The following is a 27,777-nucleotide window of genomic DNA, read 5'->3' as shown; positions in this document are numbered from 1 at the left end:
ATGGACTTGCTGAGGGACATGGAGGTCCCGGCGGACGGCTCGCTGGGCTCCTTCCCGGGGGGCGATGACCTCTATGACGACCCGTGTTTCATCACTCCGGAGCTGCAGTTCTTGGAGGAGCTGGACCCCCGGCTGGTGACCGTGCGGGAGGACGAGCACGTCCGGGCCCCCAGGGGCCACCACCAGGCCGGCCGGTGTCTGCTCTGGGCTTGTAAGGCTTGTAAGAGGAAGACGACTAACGCGGAGCGGAGGAAGGCGGCCACGGTGCGGGAGAGGCGGCGGCTCAGCAAGGTCAATGAAGCCTTCGAGACCCTGAGGAGATGTACGAGCGGGGGGAACCCCAACCAGAGGCTGCCCAAGGTGGAGATCCTCCGCAACGCCATCCGCTACATCCAGAGCCTCCAGGGGCTGCTCCGGGGGCAGCAGGAGGGCAGCTACTACCGGGGGCCCGAGCACTACAGCGGGGACTCCGACAGCTCCAGCCCGGGCTCCCACTGCTCCGACAGCACGGTGAGTGCAGCGCCCGACCCGACCACACACGGGGAAGAGGCTTCTATAGTGTCACCCGTGCAGTGATGATGTCACATTGTTATCTGGTGTCATCCGTGCAGTGATGATGTCACATTATTATCTGGTGTCACCCGTGCAGTGATGATGATGTCACATTGTTATCTGGTGTCACCCGTGCAGTGATGATGATGTCACATTGTTATCTGGTGTCACCCGTGCAGTGATGATGATGTCACATTGTTATCTGGTGTCACCCGTGCAGTGATGATGATGTCACATTGTTATCTGGTGTCACCTGTGCAGTGATGATGATGTCACATTGTTATCTGGTGTCACCCGTGCAGTGATGATGTCACATTGTTATCTGGTTTCACCCGTGCAGTGATGATGATGTCACATTGTTATCTGGTGTCACCCGTGCAGTGATGATGATGTCACATTGTTATCTGGTGTCACCCGTGCAGTGATGATGATGTCACATTGTTATCTGGTGTCACCTGTGCAGTGATGATGTCACATTGTTATCTGGTGTCACCTGTGCAGTGATGATGTCACATTGTTATCTGGTGTCACCTGTGCAGTGATGATGTCACATTGTTATCTGGTGTCACCTGTGCAGTGATGATGTCACATTGTTATCTGGTGTCACCCGTGCAGTGATGATGTCACATTGTTATCTGGTGTCACCCGTGCGGTGATGATGATGTCACATTGTTATCTGGTGTCACCTGTGCAGTGATGATGCCACATTGTTATCTGGTGTCACCCCTGCGGTGATGATGATGTCACATTGTTATCTGGTGTCACCCGTGCAGTGATGATGATGTCACATTGTTATCTGGTGTCACCCGTGCAGTGATGATGATGTCACATTGTTATCTGGTGTCACCTGTGCAGTGATGATGATGTCACATTGTTATCTGGTGTCACCCGTGCAGTGATGATGATGTCACATTGTTATCTGGTGTCACCTGTGCAGTGATGATGTCACATTGTTATCTGGTGTCACCTGTGCAGTGATGATGTCACATTGTTATCTGGTGTCACCTGTGCAGTGATGATGTCACATTGTTATCTGGTGTCACCCGTGCAGTGATGATGATGTCACATTGTTATCTGGTGTCACCTGTGCAGTGATGATGATGTCACATTGTTATCTGGTGTCATCCGTGCGGTGATGATGATGTCACATTATTATCTGGTGTCACCTGTGCAGTGATGATGTCACATTGTTATCTGGTGTCACCCGTGCAGTGATGATGATGTCACATTGTTATCTGGTGTCACCCGTGCGGTGATGATGATGTCACATTGTTATCTGGTGTCATCCGTGCAGTGATGATGATGTCACATTATTATCTGGTGTCACCTGTGCAGTGATGATGTCACATTGTTATCTGGTGTCACCTGTGCAGTGATGATGATGTCACATTGTTATCTAGTGTCACCTGTGCAGTGATGATGTCACATTGTTATCTGGTGTCACCCGTGCAGTGATGATGATGTCACATTGTTATCTGGTGTCACCTGTGCAGTGATGATGATGTCACATTATTATCTGGTGTCACCTGTGCAGTGATGATGATGTCACATTGTTATCTGGTGTCATCCGTGCAGTGATGATGATGTCACATTATTATCTGGTGTCACCTGTGCAGTGATGATGTCACATTGTTATCTGGTGTCACCTGTGCAGTGATGATGATGTCACATTGTTATCTAGTGTCACCTGTGCAGTGATGATGTCACATTGTTATCTGGTGTCACCCGTGCAGTGATGATGATGTCACATTGTTATCTGGTGTCACCTGTGCAGTGATGATGATGTCACATTATTATCTGGTGTCACCTGTGCAGTGATGATGATGTCACATTGTTACACATTATCTTTTATGTTTATTTACAGATAGATTATTCTGGACTGACCTGCAACTCCAACAGGCGGAAGAGTTTTCCAAATGACTACTACCCCCAGCTATCCTCCGGTGAGTAGTGCCGCATTCCTCCCCTTTTCAAAGTGTCTCTTTCATTTTTTCTATTGCTTATGTATATGTCTGTCTCATCTCTCTCATATCATCTCTCCTTATCCCCCTCTCTCTCTCCTTATCCCCTCTCTCTCTCTCTCTCTCTCTCCTTAATCCAGCCTCTCTCTCCCCTTATCCCTCTCTCTCCTTATCCCCCTCTCTCTCTCCTTATCCCCCTCTCTCTCTCTCTCCTTATCCCCATCTCTCTCTCTCTCTCTCCTTATCCCCCCCCTCTCTCTCTCTCTCCTTATCCCCTCTCTCTCTCTCTCTATCCCCCTCTCTCTCTCTCTCTCTCTCCTTATCCCCCTCTCTCTCTCTCTCTCTCTCCTTATCCCCCTCCCTCTCTCTCTCCTTATCCCCCCTCTCTCTCCTTATCCCCCTCTCTCTCTCTCTCTCTCCTTATCCCCCTCCCTCTCTCTCTCCTTATCCCCCCCTCTCTCTCTCTCCTTATCCCCCCCTCTCTCTCTCTCCTTATCCCCCCCTCTCTCTCTCTCTCCTTATCCCCCCCTCTCTCTCTCTCCTTATCCCCCCCTCTCTCTCTCTCTCCTTATCCCCCCCCTCTCTCTCTCTCCTTATCCCCCCCCCCCTCTCTCTCTCTCTCCTTATCCCCTCTCTCTCTCTCTCTCCTTATCCCCCTCCCTCTCTCTCTCCTTATCCCCCCCTCTCTCTCTCTCCTTATCCCCCCCTCTCTCTCTCTCCTTATCCCCCCCTCTCTCTCTCTCCTTATCCCCCCCCTCTCTCTCTCTCCTTATCCCCCCCTCTCTCTCTCTCTCCTTATCCCCCCCTCTCTCTCTCTCCTTATCCCCCCCCTCTCTCTCTCTCCTTATCCCCCCCCCTCTCTCTCTCTCCTTATCCCCCCCCTCTCTCTCTCTCCTTATCCCCCCCCTCTCTCTCTCTCCTTATCCCCCCCCTCTCTCTCTCTCCTTATCCCCCCCCCTCTCTCTCTCTCCTTATCCCCCCCCTCTCTCTCTCCCTCCTTATCCCCCCCTCTCTCTCTCCTTATCCCCCCCTCTCTCTCTCTCCTTATCCCTCTCTCTCTCTCCTTATCCCTCTCTCTCTCTCTCTCTCTCTCTCTCTCTCTCTCTCTCTCTCTCTCTCTCTCCTTATTACTCTCCTTATCCCCTCTCCCTCTCTCTTTGTGTCCCTCTTTCTCCTTGCCCCCCTTATCCCCCCCACCCCCATACACACACACACACACACACACACACACACACAATTAACTCTTTCTCTGCTGGCACAGTCTTCTTGATGAGCATCTGTCAGCACTTACTCTGTGGCAGCTCAGGATCTGTCAGTCTCTAGTGTTGAATAGCTCCTTCAGGAGACCTAACCCTAACCCTAAACCCAACCTGCACTTACTCTGCACCTGCTCAGAATCTGCCGATCTCTGGGTTTGGGTAGCTCAAGAGCCACATTTACACCCTACACCCAAAGTGCAGGGTGCGTATGTAACTCAGGAGGAGGTGCAGGGTGCGTATGTAACTCAGGAGGAGGCGGTGCAGGGTGCGTATGTAACTCAGGAGGCGGTGCAGGGTGCGTATGTAACTCAGGAGGAGGCGGTGCAGGGTGCGTATGTAACTCAGGAGGAGGCGGTGCAGGGTGCGTATGTAACTCAGGAGGAGGCGGTGCAGGGTGCGTATGTAACTCAGGAGGCGGTGCAGGGTGCGTATGTAACTCAGGAGGCGGTGCAGGGTGCGTATGTAACTTAGGAGGCGGTGCAGGGTGCGTATGTAACTCAGGAGGCGGTGCAGGGTGCGTATGTAACTCAGGAGGCGGTGCAGGGTGCGTATGTAACTTAGGAGGCGGTGCAGGGTGCGTATGTAACTCAGGAGGAGGCGGTGCAGGGTGCGTATGTAACTCAGGAGGCGGTGCAGGGTGCGTATGTAACTCAGGAGGAGGCGGTGCAGGGTGCGTATATAACTCAGGAGGAGGCGGTGCAGGGTGTGTATGTAACTCAGGAGGAGGCGGTGCAGGGTGTGTATGTAACTTAGGAGGCGGTGCAGGGTGCGTATGTAACTCAGGAGGAGGCGGTGCAGGGTGCGTATGTAACTCAGGAGGCGGTGCAGGGTGCGTATGTAACTCAGGAGGAGGCGGTGCAGGGTGCGTATGTAACTCAGGAGGCGGTGCAGGGTGCGTATGTAACTCAGGAGGAGGCGGTGCAGGGTGCGTATGTAACTCAGGAGGAGGCGGTGCAGGGTGCGTATGTAACTCAGGAGGCGGTGCAGGGTGCGTATGTAACTTAGGAGGCGGTGCAGGGTGCGTATATAACTCAGGAGGAGGCGGTGCAGGGTGCGTATGTAACTCAGGAGGAGGCGGTGCAGGGTGCGTATGTAACTCAGGAGGAGGTGCAGGGTGCGTATGTAACTCAGGAGGAGGCGGTGCAGGGTGCGTATGTAACTCAGGAGGCGGTGCAGGGTGCGTATGTAACTCAGGAGGAGGCGGTGCAGGGTGCGTATGTAACTCAGGAGGCGGTGCAGGGTGCGTATGTAACTCAGGAGGAGGCGGTGCAGGGTGCGTATGTAACTTAGGAGGCGGTGCAGGGGTGCGTATGTAACTCAGGGAGGCGGTGCAGGGTGCGTATGTAACTCAGGAGGAGGCGGTGCAGGGTGCGTATGTAACTTAGGAGGCGGTGCAGGGGTGCGTATGTAAACTCAGGAGGCGGTGCAGGGTGCGTATGTAATTCAGGAGGAGGCGGTGCAGGGTGCGTATGTAACTCAGGAGGAGGCGGTTGCAGGTGCGTATGTAACTCAGAGGAGGCGGTGAAGGGTGCGTATGTCACTCAGGAGGCGGTGCAGGGTACGTATGTAACTCAGGAGACGGTGCAGGTGCGTATGTAACTCAGGAGACGGTGCAGGGTGTGTATGTAACTCAGGAGGAGGCGGGCAGGGTGCATATGTACTCAGGAGAGGCGGTGCAGGGTGCGTATGTAACTCAGGAGGCGGTGCAGGGTGCGTATGTAACTCAGAGGCGGTGCAGGGTGCGTATGTAATCAGGGAGGAGGGTTGCAGGGTTGGCGTATGTAACTCAGGAGGAGGCGGTGCAGGGTGCGTATGTACCTCAGGAGGAGGCGGTGCAGGGTGCGTATATAACTCAGGAGGAGGCGGTGCAGGGTGCGTATGTAACTCAGGAGGAGGCGGTGCAGGGTGCGTATGTAACTCAGGAGGAGGCGGTGAAGGGTGCGTATGTAACTCAGGAGGCGGTGCAGGGTGCGTATGTAACTCAGGAGGCGGTGCAGGGTGCGTATGTAACTCAGGAGGAGGCGGTGCAGGGTGCGTATGTAACTCAGGAGGCGGTGCAGGGTGCGTATGTAACTCAGGAGGCAGTGCAGGGTGCGTATGTAACTCAGGAGGAGGCGGTGAAGGGTGCGTATGTAACTCAGGAGGCGGTGCAGGGTGCGTATGTAACTCAGGAGGAGGCGGTGCAGGGTGCGTATGTAACTCAGGAGGCGGTGCAGGGTGCGTATGTAACTCAGGAGGCGGTGCAGGGTGCGTATGTAACTCAGGAGGAGGTGCAGGGTGCGTATGTAACTCAGGAGGCGGTGCAGGGTGCGTATGTAACTCAGGAGGAGGCGGTGCAGGGTGGCGTATTGTAACTCAGGGAGGGCGGTGCAGTGGGTCGTATGTTAACGTCAGGGAGGAGGCGGTGCAGGGTTGCGTATGTAACATCAGGAGTACGGTGGCAGGGTGCGTATTGTAACTCAGGAGTAGGAGGTGCATGGGATGCGTATGTAACTCAGGGAGGCGGTGACAGGGTAGGCGTATGTAAACTCAGGTACGGCAGTGCAGGGTGCGTATATAACTCAGACGGAGGGAGGCTGTGCAGGGATGCGTATGTAACTCAGGAGGAAGGCGGTGCAGGGTTGCACATATGTGTAACTCAGGAGGTCGGTGCAGGGGTGCGTATTTTAACTGCAGGAGTCGGTTGCAGGGTGCGTATATATAACTCAGAGAGGCGGTGCAGGGTGCGTATGTAACTCAGGAGGAGGGCGTGCATGGTGCTCGTATAGTATACGTCAGGAGGAGGGCGGTGCATTAGGGGGGTGCGTATGTAAGCTCAGGAGGAGGGCCGATGTTTGCAGGGTAGGCGTATGTAACGTCAGGGAGGAGGCGGTTGCAGGTGGGGCTTTATGTAACTCAGGAGGTCGGTCTTGGCCCAAGGGGTGTGGGGTGGGTGCGTATGTAACTCAGGAGGCGGTGCAGGGTGCGTATGTAACTCAGGAGGAGGCGGTGCAGGGTGCGTATGTAACTCAGGAGGCGGTGCAGGGTGCGTATGTAACTCAGGAGGCGGTGCAGGGTGCGTATGTAACTCAGGAGGAGGCGGTGCAGGGTGCGTATGTAACTCAGGAGGAGGTGCAGGGTGCGTATATAACTCAGGAGGAGGCGGTGCAGGGTGCGTATGTAACTCAGGAGGAGGCGGTGCAGGGTGCGTATGTAACTCAGGAGGCGGTGCAGGGTGCATATGTAACTCAGGAGGCGGTGCAGGGTGCGTATGTAACTCAGGAGGCGGTGCAGGGTGCGTATGTAACTCAGGAGGAGGCGGTGCAGGGTGCGTATGTAACTCAGGAGGAGGCGGTGCAGGGTGCGTATGTAACTCAGGAGGAGGTGCAGGGTGCGTATGTAACTCAGGAGGAGGCGGTGCAGGGTGCGTATGTAACTCAGGAGGAGGTGCAGGGTGCGTATATAACTCAGGAGGAGGTGCAGGGTGCGTCTGTAACTCAGGAGGAGGCGGTGCAGGGTGCGTATATAACTCAGGAGGAGCGTTGGCAGGGTGCGTATGTAACTCAGGAGGAGGAGGTGCAGGGTTGCGTATGTAACTCAGGAGGAGGCGGTGCAGGGTGCGTATGTAACTCAGGAGGAGGCGTGCAGGTGCGTATGTAACTCAGGAGGCGGTGCAGGGTGCGTATGTAACTCAGGAGCGGTTCAGGGTGCGTATGTTATCTGGAGGCGTTCAGGGTGCGTATGTAACTTCAGGAGGCGGTGCAGGGTGCGTATGTAACTCAGGAGGCGGTGCAGGGGTGCGTATGTAAACTCAAGGAGGAGTCGGGTGCTCAGGAGGGGGTGCGTTATGTAACTCAGGAGGAGGCGGTGCAGGGTGCGTATGTAACTCAGGAGTGAGGCGGTGCAGGGTGCTATGTAACTCAGGAGGCGGTGCAGGGTGCGTATGTAACTCAGGAGGAGGTGCAGGGTGCGTATGTAACTCAGGAGGCGGTGCAGGGTGCGTATGTAACTCAGGAGGAGGCGTGCAGGGTGCGTATGTAACTCAGGAGGCGGTGCAGGGTGCGTATGTAATTTAGGAGGAGGCGGTGCAGGGTGCGTATGTAACTCAGGAGGAGGCGGTGCAGGGTGCGTATGTAACTCAGGAGGAGGCGGTGCAGGGTGCGTATGTAACTCAGGAGGAGGCGGTGCAGGGTGCGTATGTAACTCAGGAGGAGGCGGGGCAGGGTGCGTATGTAACTCAGGAGGAGGTGCAGGGTGCGTATGTAACTCAGGAGGCGGTTCAGGGTGCGTATGTTACTCTGGAGGCGGTTCAGGGTGCGTATGTAACTCAGGAGACGGTGCAGGGTGCGTATGTAACTCTGGAGGCGGTTCAGGGTGCGTATGTAACTCAGGAAGCGGTGCAGGGTGCGTATGTAACTCAGGAGGCGGTGCAGGGTGCGTATATAACTCAGGAGGAGGCGGTGCAGGGTGCGTATGTAACTCAGGAGGAGGCGGTGCAGGGTGCGTATGTAACTCAGGAGGAGGCGGTGCAGGGTGCGTATGTAACTCAGGAGGAGGCGGTGCAGGGTGCGTATGTAACTCAGGAGGAGGTGCAGGGTGCGTATGTAACTCAGGAGGAGGCGTGCAGGGTGCGTATGTAACTCAGGAGGCGGTGCAGGGTGCGTATGTAATTTAGGAGGAGGCGGTGCAGGGTGCGTATGTAACTCAGGAGGAGGCGTGCAGGGTGCGTATGTAACTCAGGAGGAGGCGGTGAAGGGTGCGTATGTAACTCAGGAGGAGGCGGTGCAGGGTGCGTATGTAATTCAGGAGGCGGTGCAGGGTGCGTATGTAACTCAGGAGGAGGCGGTGCAGGGTGCGTATGTAACTCAGGAGGCGGTGCAGGGTGCGTATGTAACTCAGGAGGCGGTGCAGGGTGCGTATGTAACTCAGGAGGCGGTGCAGGGTGCGTATGTAACTCAGGAGGCGGTGCAGGGTGCGTATGTAACTCAGGAGGAGGCGGTGCAGGGTGCGTATGTAACTCAGGAGGAGGCGGTGCAGGGTGCGTATGTAACTCAGGAGGCAGTGCAGGGTGCGTATGTAACTCAGGAGGAGGCGGTGAAGGGTGCGTATGTAACTCAGGAGGCGGTGCAGGGTGCGTATGTAACTCAGGAGGAGGCGGTGCAGGGTGCGTATGTAACTCAGGAGGCGGTGCAGGGTGCGTATGTAACTCAGGAGGAGGCGGTGCAGGGTGCGTATGTAACTCAGGAGGAGGCGGTGCTGGGTGCGTATGTAACTCAGGAGGAGGCAGTGCAGGGTGCGTATGTAACTCAGGAGGAGGTGCAGGGTGCGTATGTAACTCAGGAGGCGGTTCAGGGTGCGTATGTTACTCTGGAGGCGGTTCAGGGTGCGTATGTAACTCTGGAGGCGGTTCAGGGTGCGTATGTAACTCAGGAGGCGGTGCAGGGTGCGTATGTAACTCAGGAGGCGGTGCAGGGTGCGTATATAACTCAGGAGGAGGCGGTGCAGGGTGCGTATGTAACTCAGGAGGAGGCGGTGCAGGGTGCGTATGTAACTCAGGAGGAGGCGGTGCAGGGTGCGTATGTAACTCAGGAGGAGGCGGTGCAGGGTGCGTATGTAACTCAGGAGGAGGTGCAGGGTGCGTATGTAACTCAGGAGGAGGTGCAGGGTGCGTATGTAACTCAGGAGGCGGTTCAGGGTGCGTATGTTACTCTGGAGGCGGTTCAGGGTGCGTATGTAACTCTGGAGGCGGTTCAGGGTGCGTATGTAACTCAGGAAGCGGTGCAGGGTGCGTATGTAACTCAGGAGGCGGTGCAGGGTGCGTATATAACTCAGGAGGTGGCGGTGCAGGGTGCGTATGTAACTCAGGAGGAGGCGGTGCAGGGTGCGTATGTAACTCAGGAGGAGGCGGTGCAGGGTGCGTATGTAACTCAGGAGGAGGCGGTGCAGGGTGCGTATGTAACTCAGGAGGCGGTGCAGGGTGCGTATGTAACTCAGGAGGAGGTGCAGGGTGCGTATGTAACTCAGGAGGCGGTGCAGGGTGCGTATGTAACTCAGGAGGAGGCGTGCAGGGTGCGTATGTAACTCAGGAGGCGGTGCAGGGTGCGTATGTAATTTAGGAGGAGGCGGTGCAGGGTGCGTATGTAACTCAGGAGGAGGCGTGCAGGGTGCGTATGTAACTCAGGAGGAGGCGGTGAAGGGTGCGTATGTAACTCAGGAGGCGGTGCAGGGTGCGTATGTAACTCAGGAGGAGGCGGTGCAGGGTGCGTATGTAACTCAGGAGGCGGTGCAGGGTGCGTATGTAACTCAGGAGGCGGTGCAGGGTGCGTATGTAACTCAGGAGGAGGCGGTGCAGGGTGCGTATGTAACTCAGGAGGAGGCGGTGCAGGGTGCGTATGTAACTCAGGAGGCGGTGCAGGGTGCGTATGTAACTCAGGAGGAGGCGGTGCAGGGTGCGTATGTAACTCAGGAGGAGGCGGTGCAGGGTGCGTATGTAACTCAGGAGGAGGCGGTGCAGGGTGCGTATGTAACTCAGGAAGTGGTGCAGGGTGCGTATATAACTCAGGAGGAGGCGGTGCAGGGTGCGTATGTAACTCAGGAGGAGGCGGTGCAGGGTGCGTATGTAACTCAGGAGGAGGTGCAGGGTGCGTATGTAACTCAGGAGGCGGTGCAGGGTGCGTATGTAACTCAGGAGGAGGCGGTGCAGGGTGCGTATGTAACTCAGGAGGCGGTGCAGGGTGCGTATGTAACTCAGGAGGAGGCGGTGCAGGGTGTGTATGTAACTTAGGAGGCGGTGCAGGGTGCGTATGTAACTCAGGAGGAGGTGCAGGGTGCGTATGTAACTCAGGAGGAGGCGGTGCAGGGTGCGTATGTAACTCAGGAGGAGGCGGTGCAGGGTGCGTATGTAACTCAGGAGGAGGCGGTGCAGGGTGCGTATGTAACTCAGGAGGCGGTGCAGGGTGCGTATGTAACTCAGGAGACGGTGCAGGGTGCGTATGTAACTCAGGAGACGGTGCAGGGTGTGTATGTAACTCAGGAGGAGGCGGTGCAGGGTGCATATGTAACTCAGGAGGAGGCGGTGCAGGGTGCGTATGTAACTCAGGAGGCGGTGCAGGGTGCGTATGTAACTCAGGAGGCGGTGCAGGGTGCGTATGTAACTCAGGAGGAGGTGCAGGGTGCGTATATAACTCAGGAGGAGGCGGTGCAGGGTGTGTATGTAACTCAGGAGACGGTGCAGGGTGCGTATGTAACTCAGGAGGAGGCGGTGCAGGGTGCATATGTAACTCAGGAGGCGGTGCAGGGTGCGTATGTAACTCAGGAGACGGTGCAGGGTGCGTATGTAACTCAGGAGGAGGCGGTGCAGGGTGCGTATGTAACTCAGGAGGAGGCGGTGCAGGGTGCGTATGTAACTCAGGAGGCGGTGCAGGGTGCGTATGTAACTCAGGAGGCGGTGCAGGGTGCGTATGTAACTCAGGAGGAGGCGGTGCAGGGTGCGTATGTAACTCAGGAGGCGGTGCAGGGTGCGTATGTAACTCAGGAGGCGGTGCAGGGTGCGTATGTAACTCAGGAGGAGGCGGTGCAGGGTGCGTATGTAACTCAGGAGGAGGCGGTGAAGGGTGCGTATGTAACTCAGGAGGCGGTGCAGGGTGCGTATGTAACTCAGGAGGAGGCGGTGCAGGGTGCGTATGTAACTCAGGAGGCGGTGCAGGGTGCGTATGTAACTCAGGAGGCGGTGCAGGGTGCGTATGTAACTCAGGAGGCGGTGCAGGGTGCGTATGTAACTCAGGAGGCGGTGCAGGGTGCGTATGTAACTCAGGAGGAGGCGGTGCAGGGTGCGTATGTAACTCAGGAGGAGGCGGTGCAGGGTGCGTATGTAACTCAGGAGGCAGTGCAGGGTGCGTATGTAACTCAGGAGGAGGCGGTGAAGGGTGCGTATGTAACTCAGGAGGCGGTGCAGGGTGCGTATGTAACTCAGGAGGAGGCGGTGCAGGGTGCGTATGTAACTCAGGAGGCGGTGCAGGGTGCGTATGTAACTCAGGAGGCGGTGCAGGGTGCGTATGTAACTCAGGAGGAGGTGCAGGGTGCGTATGTAACTCAGGAGGCGGTGCAGGGTGCGTATGTAACTCAGGAGGCGGTGCAGGGTGCGTATGTAACTCAGGAGGAGGCGGTGCAGGGTGCGTATGTAACTCAGGAGGAGGCGGTGCAGGGTGCGTATGTAACTCAGGAGGAGGCGGTGCAGGGTGCGTATGTAACTCAGGAGGCGGTGCAGGGTGCGTATGTAACTCAGGAGGAGGCGGTGCAGGGTGCGTATGTAACTCAGGAGACGGTGCAGGGTGCGTATGTAACTCAGGAGGAGGTGCAGGGTGCGTATGTAACTCAGGAGGCGGTGCAGGGTGCGTATGTAACTCAGGAGGCGGTGCAGGGTGCGTATGTAACTCAGGAGGAGGCGGTGCAGGGTGCGTATATAACTCAGGAGGAGGCGATGCAGGGTGCGTATGTAACTCAGGAGGAGGCGGTGCAGGGTGCATATGTAACTCAGGAGGCGGTGCAGGGTGCGTATTTAACTCAGGAGGCGGTGCAGGGTGCGTATGTAACTCAGGAGGAGGCGGTGCAGGGTGCGTATGTAACTCAGGAGGAGGTGCAGGGTGCGTATATAACTCAGGAGGCGGTGCAGGGTGCGTATATAACTCAGGAGGCGGTGCAGGGTGCGTATGTAACTCAGGAGGCGGTGCAGGGTGCGTATGTAACTCAGGAGGAGGCGGTGCAGGGTGCGTATGTAACTCAGGAGGAGGTGCAGGGTGCGTATGTAACTCAGGAGGAGGCGGTGCAGGGTGCGTATGTAACTCAGGAGGCGGTGCAGGGTGCGTATGTAACTCAGGAGGCGGTGCAGGGTGCGTATGTAACTCAGGAGGAGGTACAGGGTGCGTATGTAACTCAGGAGGAGGCGGTGCAGGGTGCGTATGTAACTCAGGAGGAGGCGGTGCAGGGTGCGTATGTAACTCAGGAGGAGGCGGTTCAGGGTGCGTATGTAACTCAGGAGGCGGTGCAGGGTGCGTATATAACCAGGAGGAGGCAGTGCAGGGGTGCGTATGTAAACTCAGGAGGAGGTGGTGCAGGGTGCGTATGTAACTCAGGAGGGCGGTGTGAATGGGTGCGTATGTAACTCAGGAGGCGGTGCAGGGTGCGTATATAACTCAGGAGGAGGCGGTGCAGGGTGCGTACTGTAACTCAGGAGGAGGCGGTTGCAGGGTGCGTATGTAACTCAGGAGGAGGCGGTGCAGGGTGCGTATATGTAAATCAGGAGGCGGTTGCAGGGTGCGTATGTTAACTCAGGGAGGCGGTGCAAGGGTGCGTATTGTAACTCAGGAGGCGGTGCGCAGGGTGCGTATGTAACTCAGGAGGATAGGTGCAGGGTGGCGTATATAACTCAGGAGGCGGTGCAGGGTTGCGTATGTAACTCAGGGAAGGAGGAGGCGGTGCAGGGTGCGTATGTAACTCAGGAGGTGGTGCAGGGTGCGTATGTAACTCAGGAGGAGGTGCAGGGTGCGTATGTAACTCAGGAGGAGGCGGTGCAGGGTGCGTATGTAACTCAGGAGGCGGTGCAGGGTGCGTATATAACTCAGGAGGAGGCGGTGCAGGGTGCGTATGTAACTCAGGAGGCGGTGCAGGGTGCGTATGTAACTCAGGAGGAGGCGGTGCAGGGTGCGTATGTAACTCAGGAGGAGGTGCAGGGTGCGTATATAACTCAGGAGGAGGCGGTGCAGGGTGCGTATGTAACTCAGGAGGAGGTGCAGGGTGCGTATGTAACTCAGGAGGCGGTGCAGAATGCGTATGTAACTCAGGAGGCGGTGCAGGGTTGTAGATATGGCTCAGGAAAAGGCAGTGCATGGTGTAGCTGTAGCTCAGGGAGAGGCGGTGCAGGGTTGTAGACGTGGCTTAGGAGGAGGTGGTGCAGGGAGTGGATGTGGCTCAGGAGGACTTGGTATTATGAGTAGATGTGGCATAGGAAGAGGCGGTGCAGGTTGTAGAGGTTGCTCTTTGATCAGGCGGTGCAGGGTATAAAAGAGGCTCAGGAGAAGGTTGTGTTGGAAGGAGATGTGGCGCAGAATAAGGTGATGCTGAGTGCAAAAATGGCTTTTAAGGAGGAGGTGCAGGGGGTCAATGTGGCTCTAGAGGAGGTGGTGCAGGGTGTGGACATGGCTCAGGAGGAGGTGGTGCAGGGAGTAGATGTGGCTCAGGAGGAGGTGGTGCAGGGAGTAGATGTGGCTCAGGAGGAGGCGGTGCAGGGTGTGGATGTGGTGGTGCAGGGTGCGTATGTAACTCAGGAGGAGGTGGTGCAGGGTGCGTATGTAACTCAGGAGGAGGTGGTGCAGGGTGCGTATGTAACTCAGGAGGAGGCGGTGCAGGGTGCTTATGTAACTCAGGAGGCGGTGCAGGGTGCGTATGTAACTCAGGAGACGGTGCAGGGTGCGTATGTAACTCAGGAGACGGTGCAGGGTGTGTATGTAACTCAGGAGGAGGCGGTGCAGGGTGCATATGTAACTCAGGAGGAGGCGGTGCAGGGTGCGTATGTAACTCAGGAGGCGGTGCAGGGTGCGTATGTAACTCAGGAGGCGGTGCAGGGTGCGTATGTAACTCAGGAGGAGGTGCAGGGTGCGTATATAACTCAGGAGGAGGCGGTGCAGGGTGTGTATGTAACTCAGGAGACGGTGCAGGGTGCGTATGTAACTCAGGAGGAGGCGGTGCAGGGTGCATATGTAACTCAGGAGGCGGTGCAGGGTGCGTATGTAACTCAGGAGACGGTGCAGGGTGCGTATGTAACTCAGGAGGAGGCGGTGCAGGGTGCGTATGTAACTCAGGAGGAGGCGGTGCAGGGTGCGTATGTAACTCAGGAGGCGGTGCAGGGTGCGTATGTAACTCAGGAGGCGGTGCAGGGTGCGTATGTAACTCAGGAGGCGGTGCAGGGTGCGTATGTAACTCAGGAGGAGGCGGTGCAGGGTGCGTATGTAACTCAGGAGGCGGTGCAGGGTGCGTATGTAACTCAGGAGGCGGTGCAGGGTGCGTATGTAACTCAGGAGGAGGCGGTGCAGGGTGCGTATGTAACTCAGGAGGAGGCGGTGCAGGGTGCGTATGTAACTCAGGAGGAGGCGGTGAAGGGTGCGTATGTAACTCAGGAGGCGGTGCAGGGTGCGTATGTAACTCAGGAGGAGGCGGTGCAGGGTGCGTATGTAACTCAGGAGGCGGTGCAGGGTGCGTATGTAACTCAGGAGGCGGTGCAGGGTGCGTATGTAACTCAGGAGGCGGTGCAGGGTGCGTATGTAACTCAGGAGGCGGTGCAGGGTGCGTATGTAACTCAGGAGGCGGTGCAGGGTGCGTATGTAACTCAGGAGGAGGCGGTGCAGGGTGCGTATGTAACTCAGGAGGAGGCGGTGCAGGGTGCGTATGTAACTCAGGAGGCGGTGCAGGGTGCGTATGTAACTCAGGAGGCGGTGCAGGGTGCGTATGTAACTCAGGAGGAGGTGCAGGGTGCGTTATGTAACTCAGGAGAGGCGGTGCAGGGTGCGTATGTAACTCAGGAGGAGGCGGTGCAGGGTGCGTATGTAACTCAGGAGGCGGTGCAGGGTGCGTATGTAACTCAGGAGGCGGTGCAGGGGTGCTTATTTGATTAACTCAGGAGGAGGCGATGCAGGGTGCGTATGTAACTCAGGAGGAGGCGGTGCAGGGTGCATATGTAACTCAGGAGGCGGTGCAGGGTGCGTAGTAACTCAGGAGGCGGTTGCAGGGTGCGTATGTAAACTCAGGAGGAGGCGGTGCAGGGTGCGTATGTAACTCAGGAGGAGGGTGCAGGGTGCGTATATAACTCAGGAGGCGGTGCAGGGTGCGTATATAACTCAGGAGGCGGTGCAGGGTGCGTATGTAACTCAGGAGGCGGTGCAGGGTGCGTATGTAACTCAGGAGGCGGTGCAGGGTGCGTATGTAACTCAGGAGGAGGTGCCAGGGTGCGTATGTAACTCCGGAGGAGGCGGTGTCAGGGTGCGTATGTAACTCAGGAGGCGGTGCAGGGTGCGTATGATAACTCAGGAGGCGGCAGGCCAGGGTGCGTATGTAACTCAGGAGGAGGTGGTGACAGGGTGCGTATGTAACTCAGGAGGCGGTGCAGGGTGCGTATGTAACTCAGGAGGCGAGTGCAGGGTGCGTATATAACTCAGGAGGAGGCGGTGCAGGGTGCGTCTGTAACTCAGGAGGAGGCGGTGCAGGGTGCGTATGTAACTCAGGAGGAGGCGGTGCAGGGTGCGTATGTAACTCAGGAGGCGGTGCAGGGTGCGTATGTAACTCAGGAGGCGGTGCAGGGTGCGTATGTAACTCAGGCGGCGGTGCAGGGTGCGTATGTAACTCAGGAGGAGGTGCAGGGTGCGTATATAACTCAGGAGGCGGTGCAGGGTGCGTATGTAACTCAGGAGGAGGCGGTGCAGGGTGCGTATGTAACTCAGGAGGTGGTTGCAGGGTGCGTATGTAACTCAGGAGGAGGTGCAGGGTGCGTATGTAACTAGGAGGAGGCGGTGACAGGGTGCGTATGTAACTCAGGAGGCGGTGCAGGGTGCGTATATAACTCAGGAGAGGCGGTGCAGGGTGCGTATTGTAACTCAGGAGGCGGTGCAGGGTGCGTATGTAACTCAGGAGGAGGCGGTGCAGGGTGCGTATGTAACTCAGGAGGAGGTGCAGGGTGCGTATATAACTCAGGAGGAGGCGGTGCAGGGTGCGTATGTAACTCAGGAGGAGGCGGAGCAGGGTGCGTATGTAACTCAGGAGGCGGTGCAGGGTGCGTATGTAACTCAGGAGGCGGTGCAGGGTGCGTATGTAACTCAGGAGGAGGTACAGGGTGCGTATGTAACTCAGGAGGAGGCGGTTCAGGGTGCGTATGTAACTCAGGAGGCGGTGCAGGGTGCGTATATAACTCAGGAGGAGGCAGTGCAGGGTGCGTATGTAACTCAGGAGGAGGTGGTGCAGGGTGCGTATGTAACTCAGGAGGCGGTGCAGGGTGCGTATGTAACTCAGGAGGCGGTGCAGGGTGCGTATATAACTCAGGAGGAGGCGGTGCAGGGTGCGTCTGTAACTCAGGAGGAGGCGGTGCAGGGTGCGTATGTAACTCAGGAGGAGGCGGTGCAGGGTGCGTATGTAACTCAGGAGGCGGTGCAGGGTGCGTATGTAACTCAGGAGGCGGTGCAGGGTGCGTATGTAACTCAGGAGGCGGTGCAGGGTGCGTATGTAACTCAGGAGGAGGTGCAGGGTGCGTATATAACTCAGGAGGCGGTGCAGGGTGCGTATGTAACTCAGGAGGAGGCGGTGCAGGGTGCGTATGTAACTCAGGAGGTGGTGCAGGGTGCGTATGTAACTCAGGAGGAGGTGCAGGGTGCGTATGTAACTCAGGAGGAGGCGGTGCAGGGTGCGTATGTAACTCAGGAGGCGGTGCAGGGTGCGTATATAACTCAGGAGGAGGCGGTGCAGGGTGCGTATGTAACTCAGGAGGCGGTGCAGGGTGCGTATGTAACTCAGGAGGAGGCGGTGCAGGGTGCGTATGTAACTCAGGAGGAGGTGCAGGGTGCGTATATAACTCAGGAGGAGGCGGTGCAGGGTGCGTATGTAACTCAGGAGGAGGTGCAGGGTGCGTATGTAACTCAGGAGGCGGTGCAGAATGCGTATGTAACTCAGGAGGCGGTGCAGGGTGCGTATGTAACTCAGGAGGCGGTGCAGGGTTGTAGATATGGCTCAGGAAAAGGCAGTGCATGGTGTAGCTGTAGCTCAGGGAGAGGCGGTGCAGGGTTGTAGGCGTGGCTTAGGAGGAGGTGGTGCAGGGAGTGGATGTGGCTCAGGAGGACTTGGTATTATGAGTAGATGTGGCATAGGAAGAGGCGGTGCAGGTTGTAGAGGTTGCTCTTTGATCAGGCGGTGCAGGGTATAAAAGAGGCTCAGGAGAAGGTTGTGTTGGAAGGAGATGTGGCGCAGAATAAGGTGATGCTGAGTGCAAAAATGGCTTTTAAGGAGGAGGTGCAGGGGGTCAATGTGGCTCTAGAGGAGGTGGTGCAGGGTGTGGACATGGCTCAGGAGGAGGTGGTGCAGGGAGTAGATGTGGCTCAGGAGGAGGTGGTGCAGGGAGTAGATGTGGCTCAGGAGGAGGTGGTGCAGGGAGTAGATGTGGCTCAGGAGGAGGCGGTGCAGGGTGTGGATGTGGTGGTGCAGGGTGCGTATGTAACTCAGGAGGAGGTGGTGCAGGGTGCGTATGTAACTCAGGAGGAGGTGGTGCAGGGTGCGTATGTAACTCAGGAGGAGGCGGTGCAGGGTGCGTATGTAACTCAGGAGGAGGCGGTGCAGGGTGCGTATGTAACTCAGGAGGAGGCGGTGCAGGGTGTGGATGTGGCTCAGGAGGAGGCAGTGCAGGGTGTGGATGTGGCTCAGGAGGAGGCGGTGCAGGGTGTGGATGTGGCTCAGGAGGAAGCGTTGCAGGGAGTAGATGTGGCTCAGGAGGAGGTGGTGCAGGGAGTAGATGTGGCTCAGGAGGAGGCGGTGCAGGGTGTGGATGTGGCTCAAGAGGAGGTGGTGCAGGGAGTAGATGTGGCTCAGGAGGAGGCGGTGCAGGGTGTGGATGTGGCTCAGGAGGAGGCGGTGCAGGGTGTGGATGTGGCTCAGGAGGAGGTGGTGCAGGGAGTAGATGTGGCTCAGGAGGAGGCGGTGCAGAGAGTAGATGTGGCTCAGGAGGAGGCGGTGCAGGGAGTAAATGTGGCTCAGGAGGAGGCGGTGCAGGGAGTAAATGTGGCTCAGGAGGAGGCGGTGCAGGGAGTAAATGTGGCTCAGGAGGAGGCGTTGCAGGGTGTGGATATGGCTCAGGAGGAGGCGGTGCAGGGTGTACATGTGGCTCAGGAGGAGGCGGTGCAGGGTGTGGATGTGGCTCAGGAGGAGTCGGTGCAGGGTGTGGATATGGCTCAGGAGGAGGCGGTGCAGGGAGTAGATGTGGCTCAGGAGGAGTCGGTGCAGGGTGTGGATATGGCTCAGGAGGAGGTGGTGCAGGGAGTAGATGTGGCTCAGGAGGAGGTGGTGCAGGGAGTAGATGTGGCTCAGGAGGAGGTGGTGCAGGGAGTAGATGTGGCTCAGGAGGAGGCGGTGCAGGGTGTGGATGTGGTGGTGCAGGGTGCGTATGTAACTCAGGAGGAGGTGGTGCAGGGTGCGTATGTAACTCAGGAGGAGGTGGTGCAGGGTGCGTATGTAACTCAGGAGGAGGCGGTGCAGGGTGCGTATGTAACTCAGGAGGAGGCGGTGCAGGGTGCGTATGTAACTCAGGAGGAGGCGGTGCAGGGTGTGGATGTGGCTCAGGAGGAGGCAGTGCAGGGTGTGGATGTGGCTCAGGAGGAGGCGGTGCAGGGTGTGGATGTGGCTCAGGAGGAAGCGTTGCAGGGAGTAGATGTGGCTCAGGAGGAGGTGGTGCAGGGAGTAGATGTGGCTCAGGAGGAGGCGGTGCAGGGTGTGGATGTGGTGGTGCAGGGTGTGGACGTGGCTCAGGAGGAGGCGGTGCAGGGTGTGGATGTGGCTCAAGAGGAGGTGGTGCAGGGAGTAGATGTGGCTCAGGAGGAGGCGGTGCAGGGTGTGGATGTGGCTCAGGAGGAGGCGGTGCAGGGTGTGGATGTGGCTCAGGAGGAGGTGGTGCAGGGAGTAGATGTGGCTCAGGAGGAGGCGGTGCAGAGAGTAGATGTGGCTCAGGAGGAGGCGGTGCAGGGAGTAAATGTGGCTCAGGAGGAGGCGGTGCAGGGAGTAAATGTGGCTCAGGAGGAGGCGGTGCAGGGAGTAAATGTGGCTCAGGAGGAGGCGTTGCAGGGTGTGGATATGGCTCAGGAGGAGGCGGTGCAGGGTGTACATGTGGCTCAGGAGGAGGCGGTGCAGGGTGTGGATGTGGCTCAGGAGGAGTCGGTGCAGGGTGTGGATATGGCTCAGGAGGAGGCGGTGCAGGGAGTAGATGTGGCTCAGGAGGAGTCGGTGCAGGGTGTGGATATGGCTCAGAAGGAGGCGGTGCAGGGTGTGGATGTGGCTCAGGAGGAGGCGGTGCAGGGTGTGGATGTGGCTCAGGAGGAGGCGGTGCAGGGTGTGGATGTGGCTCAGGAGGAGGCGGTGCAGGGTGTACATGTGGCCCAGGAGGTGGTGCAGGGAGTAGATGTGGCTCAGGAGGAGGCGGTGCAGAGAGTAGATGTGGCTCAGGAGGAGGCGGTGCAGAGAGTAGATGTGGCTCAGGAGGAGGCGGTGCAGAGTGTAGATGTGGCTCAGAAGGGGGTGGTGCAGAGTGTAGATGTGGCTCAGAAGGGGGTGGTGCAGGGAGTAAATGTGGCTAAGGAGGAGGCGGTGCAGGGAGTAAATGTGGCTCAGGAGGAGGTGGTGTAGGGAGTACATGTGGCTCAGGAGGAGGTGGTGCAGGGAGTAGATGTGGCTCAGGAGGAGGCGGTGCAGGGAGTAGATGTGGCTCAGGAGGAGTCGGTGCAGGGTGTGGATATGGCTCAGGAGGAGGCGGTGCAGGGAGTAGATGTGGCTCAGGAGGAGTCGGTGCAGAGTGTAGATGTGGCTCAGGAGGAGGCAGTGCAGGGAGTAGATGTGGCTCAGGAGGAGGCAGTGCAGGGAGTAGATGTGGCTCAGGAGGAGGCGGTGCAGGGTGTGGACGTGGCTCAGGAGGAGGCGGTGCAGGGGTGGATGTGGTGGTGCAGGGTGTGGACATGTCTCAAGAGGAGGTGGTGCAGAGTGTAGATGTGGCTCAGGAGGAGGTGGTGCAGGGAGTAGATGTGGCTCAGGAGGAGGCGGTGCAGGGTGTGGATGTGGCTCAGGAGGAGGCGGTGCAGGGTGTGGATGTGGTTTAGGCGGAGGTGGTGCAGGGAGTAGATGTGGCTCAGGAGGAGGTGTTGCAGAGTGTAGATGTGGCTCAGGAGGAGGCGGTGCAGGGAGTAGATGTGGCTCAGGAGGAGGCGGTGCAGGGTGTGGATGTGGCTCAGGAGGAGGCGGTGCAGGGAGTAGATGTGGCTCAGGAGGAGGCGGTGCAGGGAGTAGATGTGGCTCAGGAGGAGGCGGTGCAGGGTGTGGATGTGGCTCAGGAGGAGGTGGTGCAGGGAGTAGATGTGGCTCAGGAGGAGGCGGTGCAGGGTGTGGATGTGGCTCAGGAGGAGGCGGTGCAGGGTGTGGATGTGGCTCATGAGGAGGCGGTGCAGGGTGTGGATGTGGTTTAGGCGGAGGTGGTGCAGGGAGTAGATGTGGCTCAGGAGGAGGCGGTGCAGGGTGTGGATGTGGCTCAGGAGGAGGCGGTGCAGGGTGTGGATGTGGCTCATAAGGAGGCGGTGCAGGGAGTAGATGTGGTTTAGGAGGAGGCGGTGCAGGGAGTAGATGTGGCTCAGGAGGAGGCGGTGCAGGGTGTGGATGTGGCTCAGGAGGATGCAGTGCAGGGAGTAGATGTGGCTCAGGAGGAGGCGGTGCAGAGTGTGGATGTGGCTCAGGAGGAGGCGTTGCAAGGAGTAGATGTGGCTCAGGAGGAGGTGGTGCAGAGTGTGGATGTGGCTCAGGAGGAGGTGGTGCAGAGTGTGGATATGGCTCAGGAGGAGGTGGTGCAGAGTGTAGATGTGGCTCAGGAGGAGGCGGTGCAGGGTGTGGATGTGGCTCAGGAGGAGGCGGTGCAGGGAGTAGATGTGGCTCAGGAGGAGGTGGTGCAGGGAGTAGATGTGGCTCAGGAGGAGGCGGTGCAGGGAGTAGATGTGGCTCAGGAGGAGGCGAGTTGCAGGGAGTAGATGTGGCTCATGAGGAGGCGGTGCAGGGTGTGGATGTGGCTCAGGAGGAGGCGGTGCAGGGAGTAGATGTGGCTCAGGGGGAGGCGGTGCAGGGTGTGGATGTGGCTCAGGAGGATGCAGTGCAGGGAGTAGATGTGGCTCAGGAGGAGTCGGTGCAGGGTGTGGATATGGCTCAGGAGGAGGCGGTACAGGGGTGGATGTGGCTCAGGAGGATGCGGTGCAGGGTGTGGATGTGGCTCAGGAGGAGGTGGTGCGGGGAGTAGATGTGGCTCAGGAGGAGGCGGTGCAGAGAGTAGATGTGGCTCAGGAGGAGGCGGTGCAGAGTGTAGATGTGGCTCAGAAGGGGGTGGTGCAGAGTGTAGATGTGGCTCAGAAGGGGGTGGTGCAGGGAGTAAATGTGGCTAAGGAGGAGGCGGTGCAGGGAGTAAATGTGGCTCAGGAGGAGGTGGTGTAGGGAGTACATGTGGCTCAGGAGGAGGTGGTGCAGGGAGTAGATGTGGCTCAGGAGGAGGCGGTGCAGGGAGTAGATGTGGCTCAGGAGGAGTCGGTGCAGGGTGTGGATATGGCTCAGGAGGAGGCGGTGCAGGGAGTAGATGTGGCTCAGGAGGAGTCGGTGCAGAGTGTAGATGTGGCTCAGGAGGAGGCAGTGCAGGGAGTAGATGTGGCTCAGGAGGAGGCAGTGCAGGGAGTAGATGTGGCTCAGGAGGAGGCGGTGCAGGGTGTGGACGTGGCTCAGGAGGAGGCGGTGCAGGGGTGGATGTGGTGGTGCAGGGTGTGGACATGTCTCAAGAGGAGGTGGTGCAGAGTGTAGATGTGGCTCAGGAGGAGGTGGTGCAGGGAGTAGATGTGGCTCAGGAGGAGGCGGTGCAGGGTGTGGATGTGGCTCAGGAGGAGGCGGTGCAGGGTGTGGATGTGGTTTAGGCGGAGGTGGTGCAGGGAGTAGATGTGGCTCAGGAGGAGGTGTTGCAGAGTGTAGATGTGGCTCAGGAGGAGGCGGTGCAGGGAGTAGATGTGGCTCAGGAGGAGGCGGTGCAGGGTGTGGATGTGGCTAAGGAGGAGGCGGTGCAGGGAGTAGATGTGGCTCAGGAGGAGGCGGTGCAGGGAGTAGATGTGGCTCAGGAGGAGGCGGTGCAGGGTGTGGATGTGGCTCAGGAGGAGGTGGTGCAGGGAGTAGATGTGGCTCAGGAGGAGGCGGTGCAGGGTGTGGATGTGGCTCAGGAGGAGGCGGTGCAGGGTGTGGATGTGGCTCATGAGGAGGCGGTGCAGGGTGTGGATGTGGTTTAGGCGGAGGTGGTGCAGGGAGTAGATGTGGCTCAGGAGGAGGCGGTGCAGGGTGTGGATGTGGCTCAGGAGGAGGCGGTGCAGGGTGTGGATGTGGCTCATAAGGAGGCGGTGCAGGGAGTAGATGTGGTTTAGGAGGAGGCGGTGCAGGGAGTAGATGTGGCTCAGGAGGAGGCGGTGCAGGGTGTGGATGTGGCTCAGGAGGATGCAGTGCAGGGAATAGATGTGGCTCAGGAGGAGGCGGTGCAGAGTGTGGATGTGGCTCAGGAGGAGGCGTTGCAAGGAGTAGATGTGGCTCAGGAGGAGGTGGTGCAGAGTGTGGATGTGGCTCAGGAGGAGGTGGTGCAGAGTGTGGATATGGCTCAGGAGGAGGTGGTGCAGAGTGTAGATGTGGCTCAGGAGGAGGCGGTGCAGGGTGTGGATGTGGCTCAGGAGGAGGCGGTGCAGGGAGTAGATGTGGCTCAGGAGGAGGTGGTGCAGGGAGTAGATGTGGCTCAGGAGGAGGCGGTGCAGGGAGTAGATGTGGCTCAGGAGGAGGCGAGTTGCAGGGAGTAGATGTGGCTCATGAGGAGGCGGTGCAGGGTGTGGATGTCGCTCAGGAGGAGGCGGTGCAGGGAGTAGATGTGGCTCAGGGGGAGGCGGTGCAGGGTGTGGATGTGGCTCAGGAGGATGCAGTGCAGGGAGTAGATGTGGCTCAGGAGGAGTCGGTGCAGGGTGTGGATATGGCTCAGGAGGAGGCGGTACAGGGGTGGATGTGGCTCAGGAGGATGCGGTGCAGGGTGTGGATGTGGCTCAGGAGGAGGTGGTGCGGGGAGTAGATGTGGCTCAGGAGGAGGCGGTGCAGAGTGTAGATGTGGCTCAGGAGGAGGCGGTGCGGGGAGTAGATGTGGCTCAGGAGGAGGCGGTGCAGGGTGTGGATGTGACTCAGGAGGTGGCGGTGCAGGGTGTGGACGTGGCTCAGGAGGAGGCGGTACAGGGTGTGGACGTGGCTCAGGAGGAGGTAGCGCAGGGAGTACATGTGGCTAAAGAGGAGGTGGTGTAGGGAGTACATGTGGCATGGTTAAAACAGAGGTAGGCATAGGGACCACCCAAAAACTCAGCCTGACACAGCATGGCGGTGAGAACACAGGGAACCATTAAAACAGAGGTAGCTTATCATGAACCACCCAAAAATTCAGCCTGACACAGCATAGCGGTGAGGACAGAGTGAACAAGTTAGAAGCGGTAGCCAGTCAGTCTTCCATAAATTATACCAGACCTAGCATGGCAGTGAGCTCACAGAGAACCATTAAAAGTGAGTGACGAAGAAAGTGATCCTCCCCAAAATTAGGCCAAACACTGCATGGCATTGAGCACACAGAGAACTGCCGGGATCAGCAGTAGCCAACATGGAGGCCAGGCAGGAGCAGCAGTAACCAACATAGAGGCCAGGCAGGAGCAACAGTAGTTAACATGGAGGCCAGGCAGGATCAGCAGTAGCCAATATAGAGGCAAGGGCAGGCACACCAGTAGTCAGCAGTAGTCAACATGGATGCCAGTTAATGCCTAGCAGTAGCCAACATGGAGGCAAGGGCAGGCACCACAGTAGTCAGCAGTAGTCAACATGGATGCCAGTAAAGGCCCAGCAGTAGTCTACATGGATGCCAGTTAAGGCTCAGCAGTAGTCAACATGGATGCCAGTTAAGGCTCAGCAGTAGTCAACATGGATGCCAGTTAAGGCCCAGCAGTAGCCAACATGGAGGCAAGGGCAGCATGGTGGCTCAGTGGTTAGCACTGTAGCCTTGCAGCGCTGGAGTCCTGGGTTCAAATACCACCAAGGACAACATCTGCAAAAAGTTTGTATGTTCTCTCCGTGTTTGCGTGGGTTTCCTCCAGGTACTCCGGTTTCCTCCCACACCCAAAAACATACAGATAGGTGAAGCACTGCAGAATCTGTGTGCGCTATACAAATAATAAAAAGAATAAAAAAAACAAGGGCAGGCAAAGCAGTAGTCAACATGGATGCCAGTTAAGGCCCAGCAGTAGTCAACATGGATGCCAGTAAAGGCCCAGCAGTAGTCAACATGGATGCGAGTAAAGGCCCAGCAATAGTCAACATGGATGCCAGTAAAGGCCCAGCAATAGTCAACATGGATGCGAGTAAAGGCCCAGAAAAAAGGAGGCAAGGGCAGGCACAGCAGTAGTCAACATGGATGCCAGTTAAGGCCCAGCAGTAGTCAACATGGATGCGAGTAAAGGCCCAGCAGTAGTCAACATGGATGCCAGTAAAGGCCCAGTAATGGGTCCCACATGATTGCAGGATGTACCAAAGAGTCTCCTGCATGTTTATTGGCTGAGAAATAGCGCCCAAACTTACAGGAAACGGATGATGAGATTTTCTCGAGTATCGCGAGATGCTCGTCCGAGTAACGAGTACCATTGAGTACCCTAATACTCGATCAAGTACCAAGCTCGGAACAGCATGCTCGCTCATCACTAGTTGTCATCTTTCCAGGTGGGACATTTTGGCCATGGTATGTGGTTAAGGTCCCTCACTGAGAGTTGTCCTCCTCCTGGGCTTGGCTCATTCACATTATGATCTCTTCTCGCTATGTATTTGGGTGACATTGTCTGCAATAGCTTTGGATTTCAGCAGTGTTTTTACTGTGTCACTTTCTATTCTATAGATACAAGACCAGGAAAAAACTTGGTTGTGTCCAGCTTAGACTGCCTGTCCAGCATTGTGAAGAGAATCTCCAGCGAGAATCCCAGCTGCCCTGCACTCCCTGGATCTGAAGGCCCCTGCTCTGCCCTGGAGGGGGAGCCACTGAGCAAGATGCCCATCACCATTCCCTCCCCTTCAGACAGCAGCTCCTCTATCTATCAGGCACTATGAGCCGCCATCACCATGACTGACTGACTGTAACCCTTGTCCTCCGATGGATCGGGCCCCTGGATAGTGGGGCCAGGTCTGACTGACTGTAACCCTTGTCCTCCGATGGATCGGGCCCCTGGATAGTGGGGCCAGGTCTGACTGACTGTAACCCTTGTCCTCCGATGGATCGGGCCCCTGGATAGTGGGGCCAGGTCTGACTGACTGTAACCCTTGTCCTCCGATGGATCGGGCCCCTGGATAGTGGGGCCAGGTCTGACTGACTGTAACCCTTGTCCTCCGATGGATCGGGCCCCTGGATAGTGGGGCCAGGTCTGACTGACTGTAACCCTTGTCCTCCGATGGATCGGGCCCCTGGATAGTGGGGCCAGGTCTGACTGACTGTAACCCTTGTCCTCCGATGGATCGGGCCCCTGGATAGTGGGGCCAGGTCTGACTGACTGTAACCCTTGTCCTCCGATGGATCGGGCCCCTGGATAGTGGGGCCAGGTCTGACTGACTGTAACCCTTGTCCTCCGATGGATCGGGCCCCTGGATAGTGGGGCCAGGTCTGACTGACTGTAACCCTTGTCCTCCGATGGATCGGGCCCCTGGATAGTGGGGCCAGGTCTGACTGACTGTAACCCTTGTCCTCCGATGGATCGGGCCCCTGGATAGTGGGGCCAGGTCTGACTGACTGTAACCCTTGTCCTCCGGTGGATCGGGCCCCTGGATAGTGGGGCCAGGTCTGACTGACTGTAACCCTTGTCCTCCGATGGATCGGGCCCCTGGATAGTGGGGCCAGGTCTGACTGACTGCTTCCTGACTGAGGGGTGACACGGGCTTGTGGACCACTTTTGTACGATTTTCGTATATATAGGAGTAATATTTAATGTTGATGATTTATGTTGTGTTGAATGCTTTGTAACTTTATATATTTATAAGCTGTGAGCAGAGTGGACCCCAAATAAAGAGCCTTATTTCTATACGTCAGGAGAGTCCCCGCCCCATAACCGCCACAAACACGGAGCGTAATTATCACCAGACTCCCTCTGCCCCCTATAGACGCCTCTATGCTCTTTAAACTTTTCTGTCCTATTCACACTTCTATGTTCACCCTTAAAGGGTTATTCCACCCAAGAGGTAAAATTAAATGATCCCAAAGCGAGCTGGTCCTACTCACCAAGCCCCCCTGAGTATTTTCAGCCGTCTCCTGTCTTTCTAGCTGCCGCCGTTACTGAGCTACAAGTTTTTCTAACAGCCAATCTACATCCACGATGGCTTCGGACAGGAAACTACGTTTCCCAGCATGCATTGCACCTCAGAGCCAAGTGCCAAATATCCGCCTCATCTTGTAGTATCCGCCCTCAATCTGCTTCTGCTTTATAGTGTGAGCACAATACCAATCTCTCTGTAAGACGAGCTCCAATGCTGCCTCATCATGTGTTCTATGTCACAGCATCAGGCAGAGAGCTACAAGGCGGTCAGCGACTGGACCGGCCTGATGATGTCACAACTTGGGGGGGGGGGTGACATGTCAGTGGCGGAGATCCTGCGGCCCCTCACAGACCCGGGCAGAGGTTGTTGCTTGTAATGAATTTCCCCCATCCCCCTGCAGGCTGCTGGCTCCATTGTAGGGCAGGTAAACAGGATTTATTCAGGTATATTCTCAATACAGTAAATCGATGAGAAAGAAAACCCATCAGTGGTGACAGTGACGAATGCTTCCGAGCAGCCACACAGTCCGGCTGCCTCACACAGGGGGATCAGTTACAGGTACCCACTGATTCCCACCGGGCTGAATTCTGTCCCCTTGTGGCAAATCCAGCTCCTGTGCTGTGATCTATAGCCGGTGTCTTCACATAAATATGTCCTTTTCTGTCACTGTTTCTACCTCTCACACACAGGGCCTTGCTTGCCGTTACCTCACACACAGGGCCTTGCTTCCCGTTACCTCACACACAGCAGGAACTTGATTCCTGTTGCCACACACATAGAAGGCTTCTTCTTACCTCACACACACAAACAGCAGGACCGTGCTTCCTTTTACTTCACACACACAGCAGGATCCTTCCTTCCTGTTGCCTCACACA

At 57.3% G+C, this 27,777-nt stretch overlaps 1 protein-coding gene across 1 annotated transcript; it reads left to right on the top strand.

Annotated features, from left to right (window-relative positions):
* MYOD1 (myogenic differentiation 1) lies at positions 1-26,654 on the top strand. Its single transcript, XM_069968000.1, has 3 exons — positions 1-510; positions 2,417-2,495; positions 25,500-26,654. The coding sequence occupies exons 1-3, from the start codon at positions 1-3 to the stop codon at positions 25,706-25,708; spliced, it is 798 nt and encodes a 265-aa protein (XP_069824101.1). The 3' UTR covers positions 25,709-26,654.
* Positions 26,655-27,777: the final 1,123 nt, after the last annotated feature.

The sequence above is a fragment of the Dendropsophus ebraccatus genome, chromosome 4, assembly GCF_027789765.1.
Source record: "Dendropsophus ebraccatus isolate aDenEbr1 chromosome 4, aDenEbr1.pat, whole genome shotgun sequence".
Taxonomy (NCBI): domain Eukaryota; kingdom Metazoa; phylum Chordata; class Amphibia; order Anura; family Hylidae; genus Dendropsophus; species Dendropsophus ebraccatus.
The sequence above is the reverse complement of the archived record's forward strand: the minus strand, read 5'-3'. Positions and strand labels throughout refer to the sequence as shown.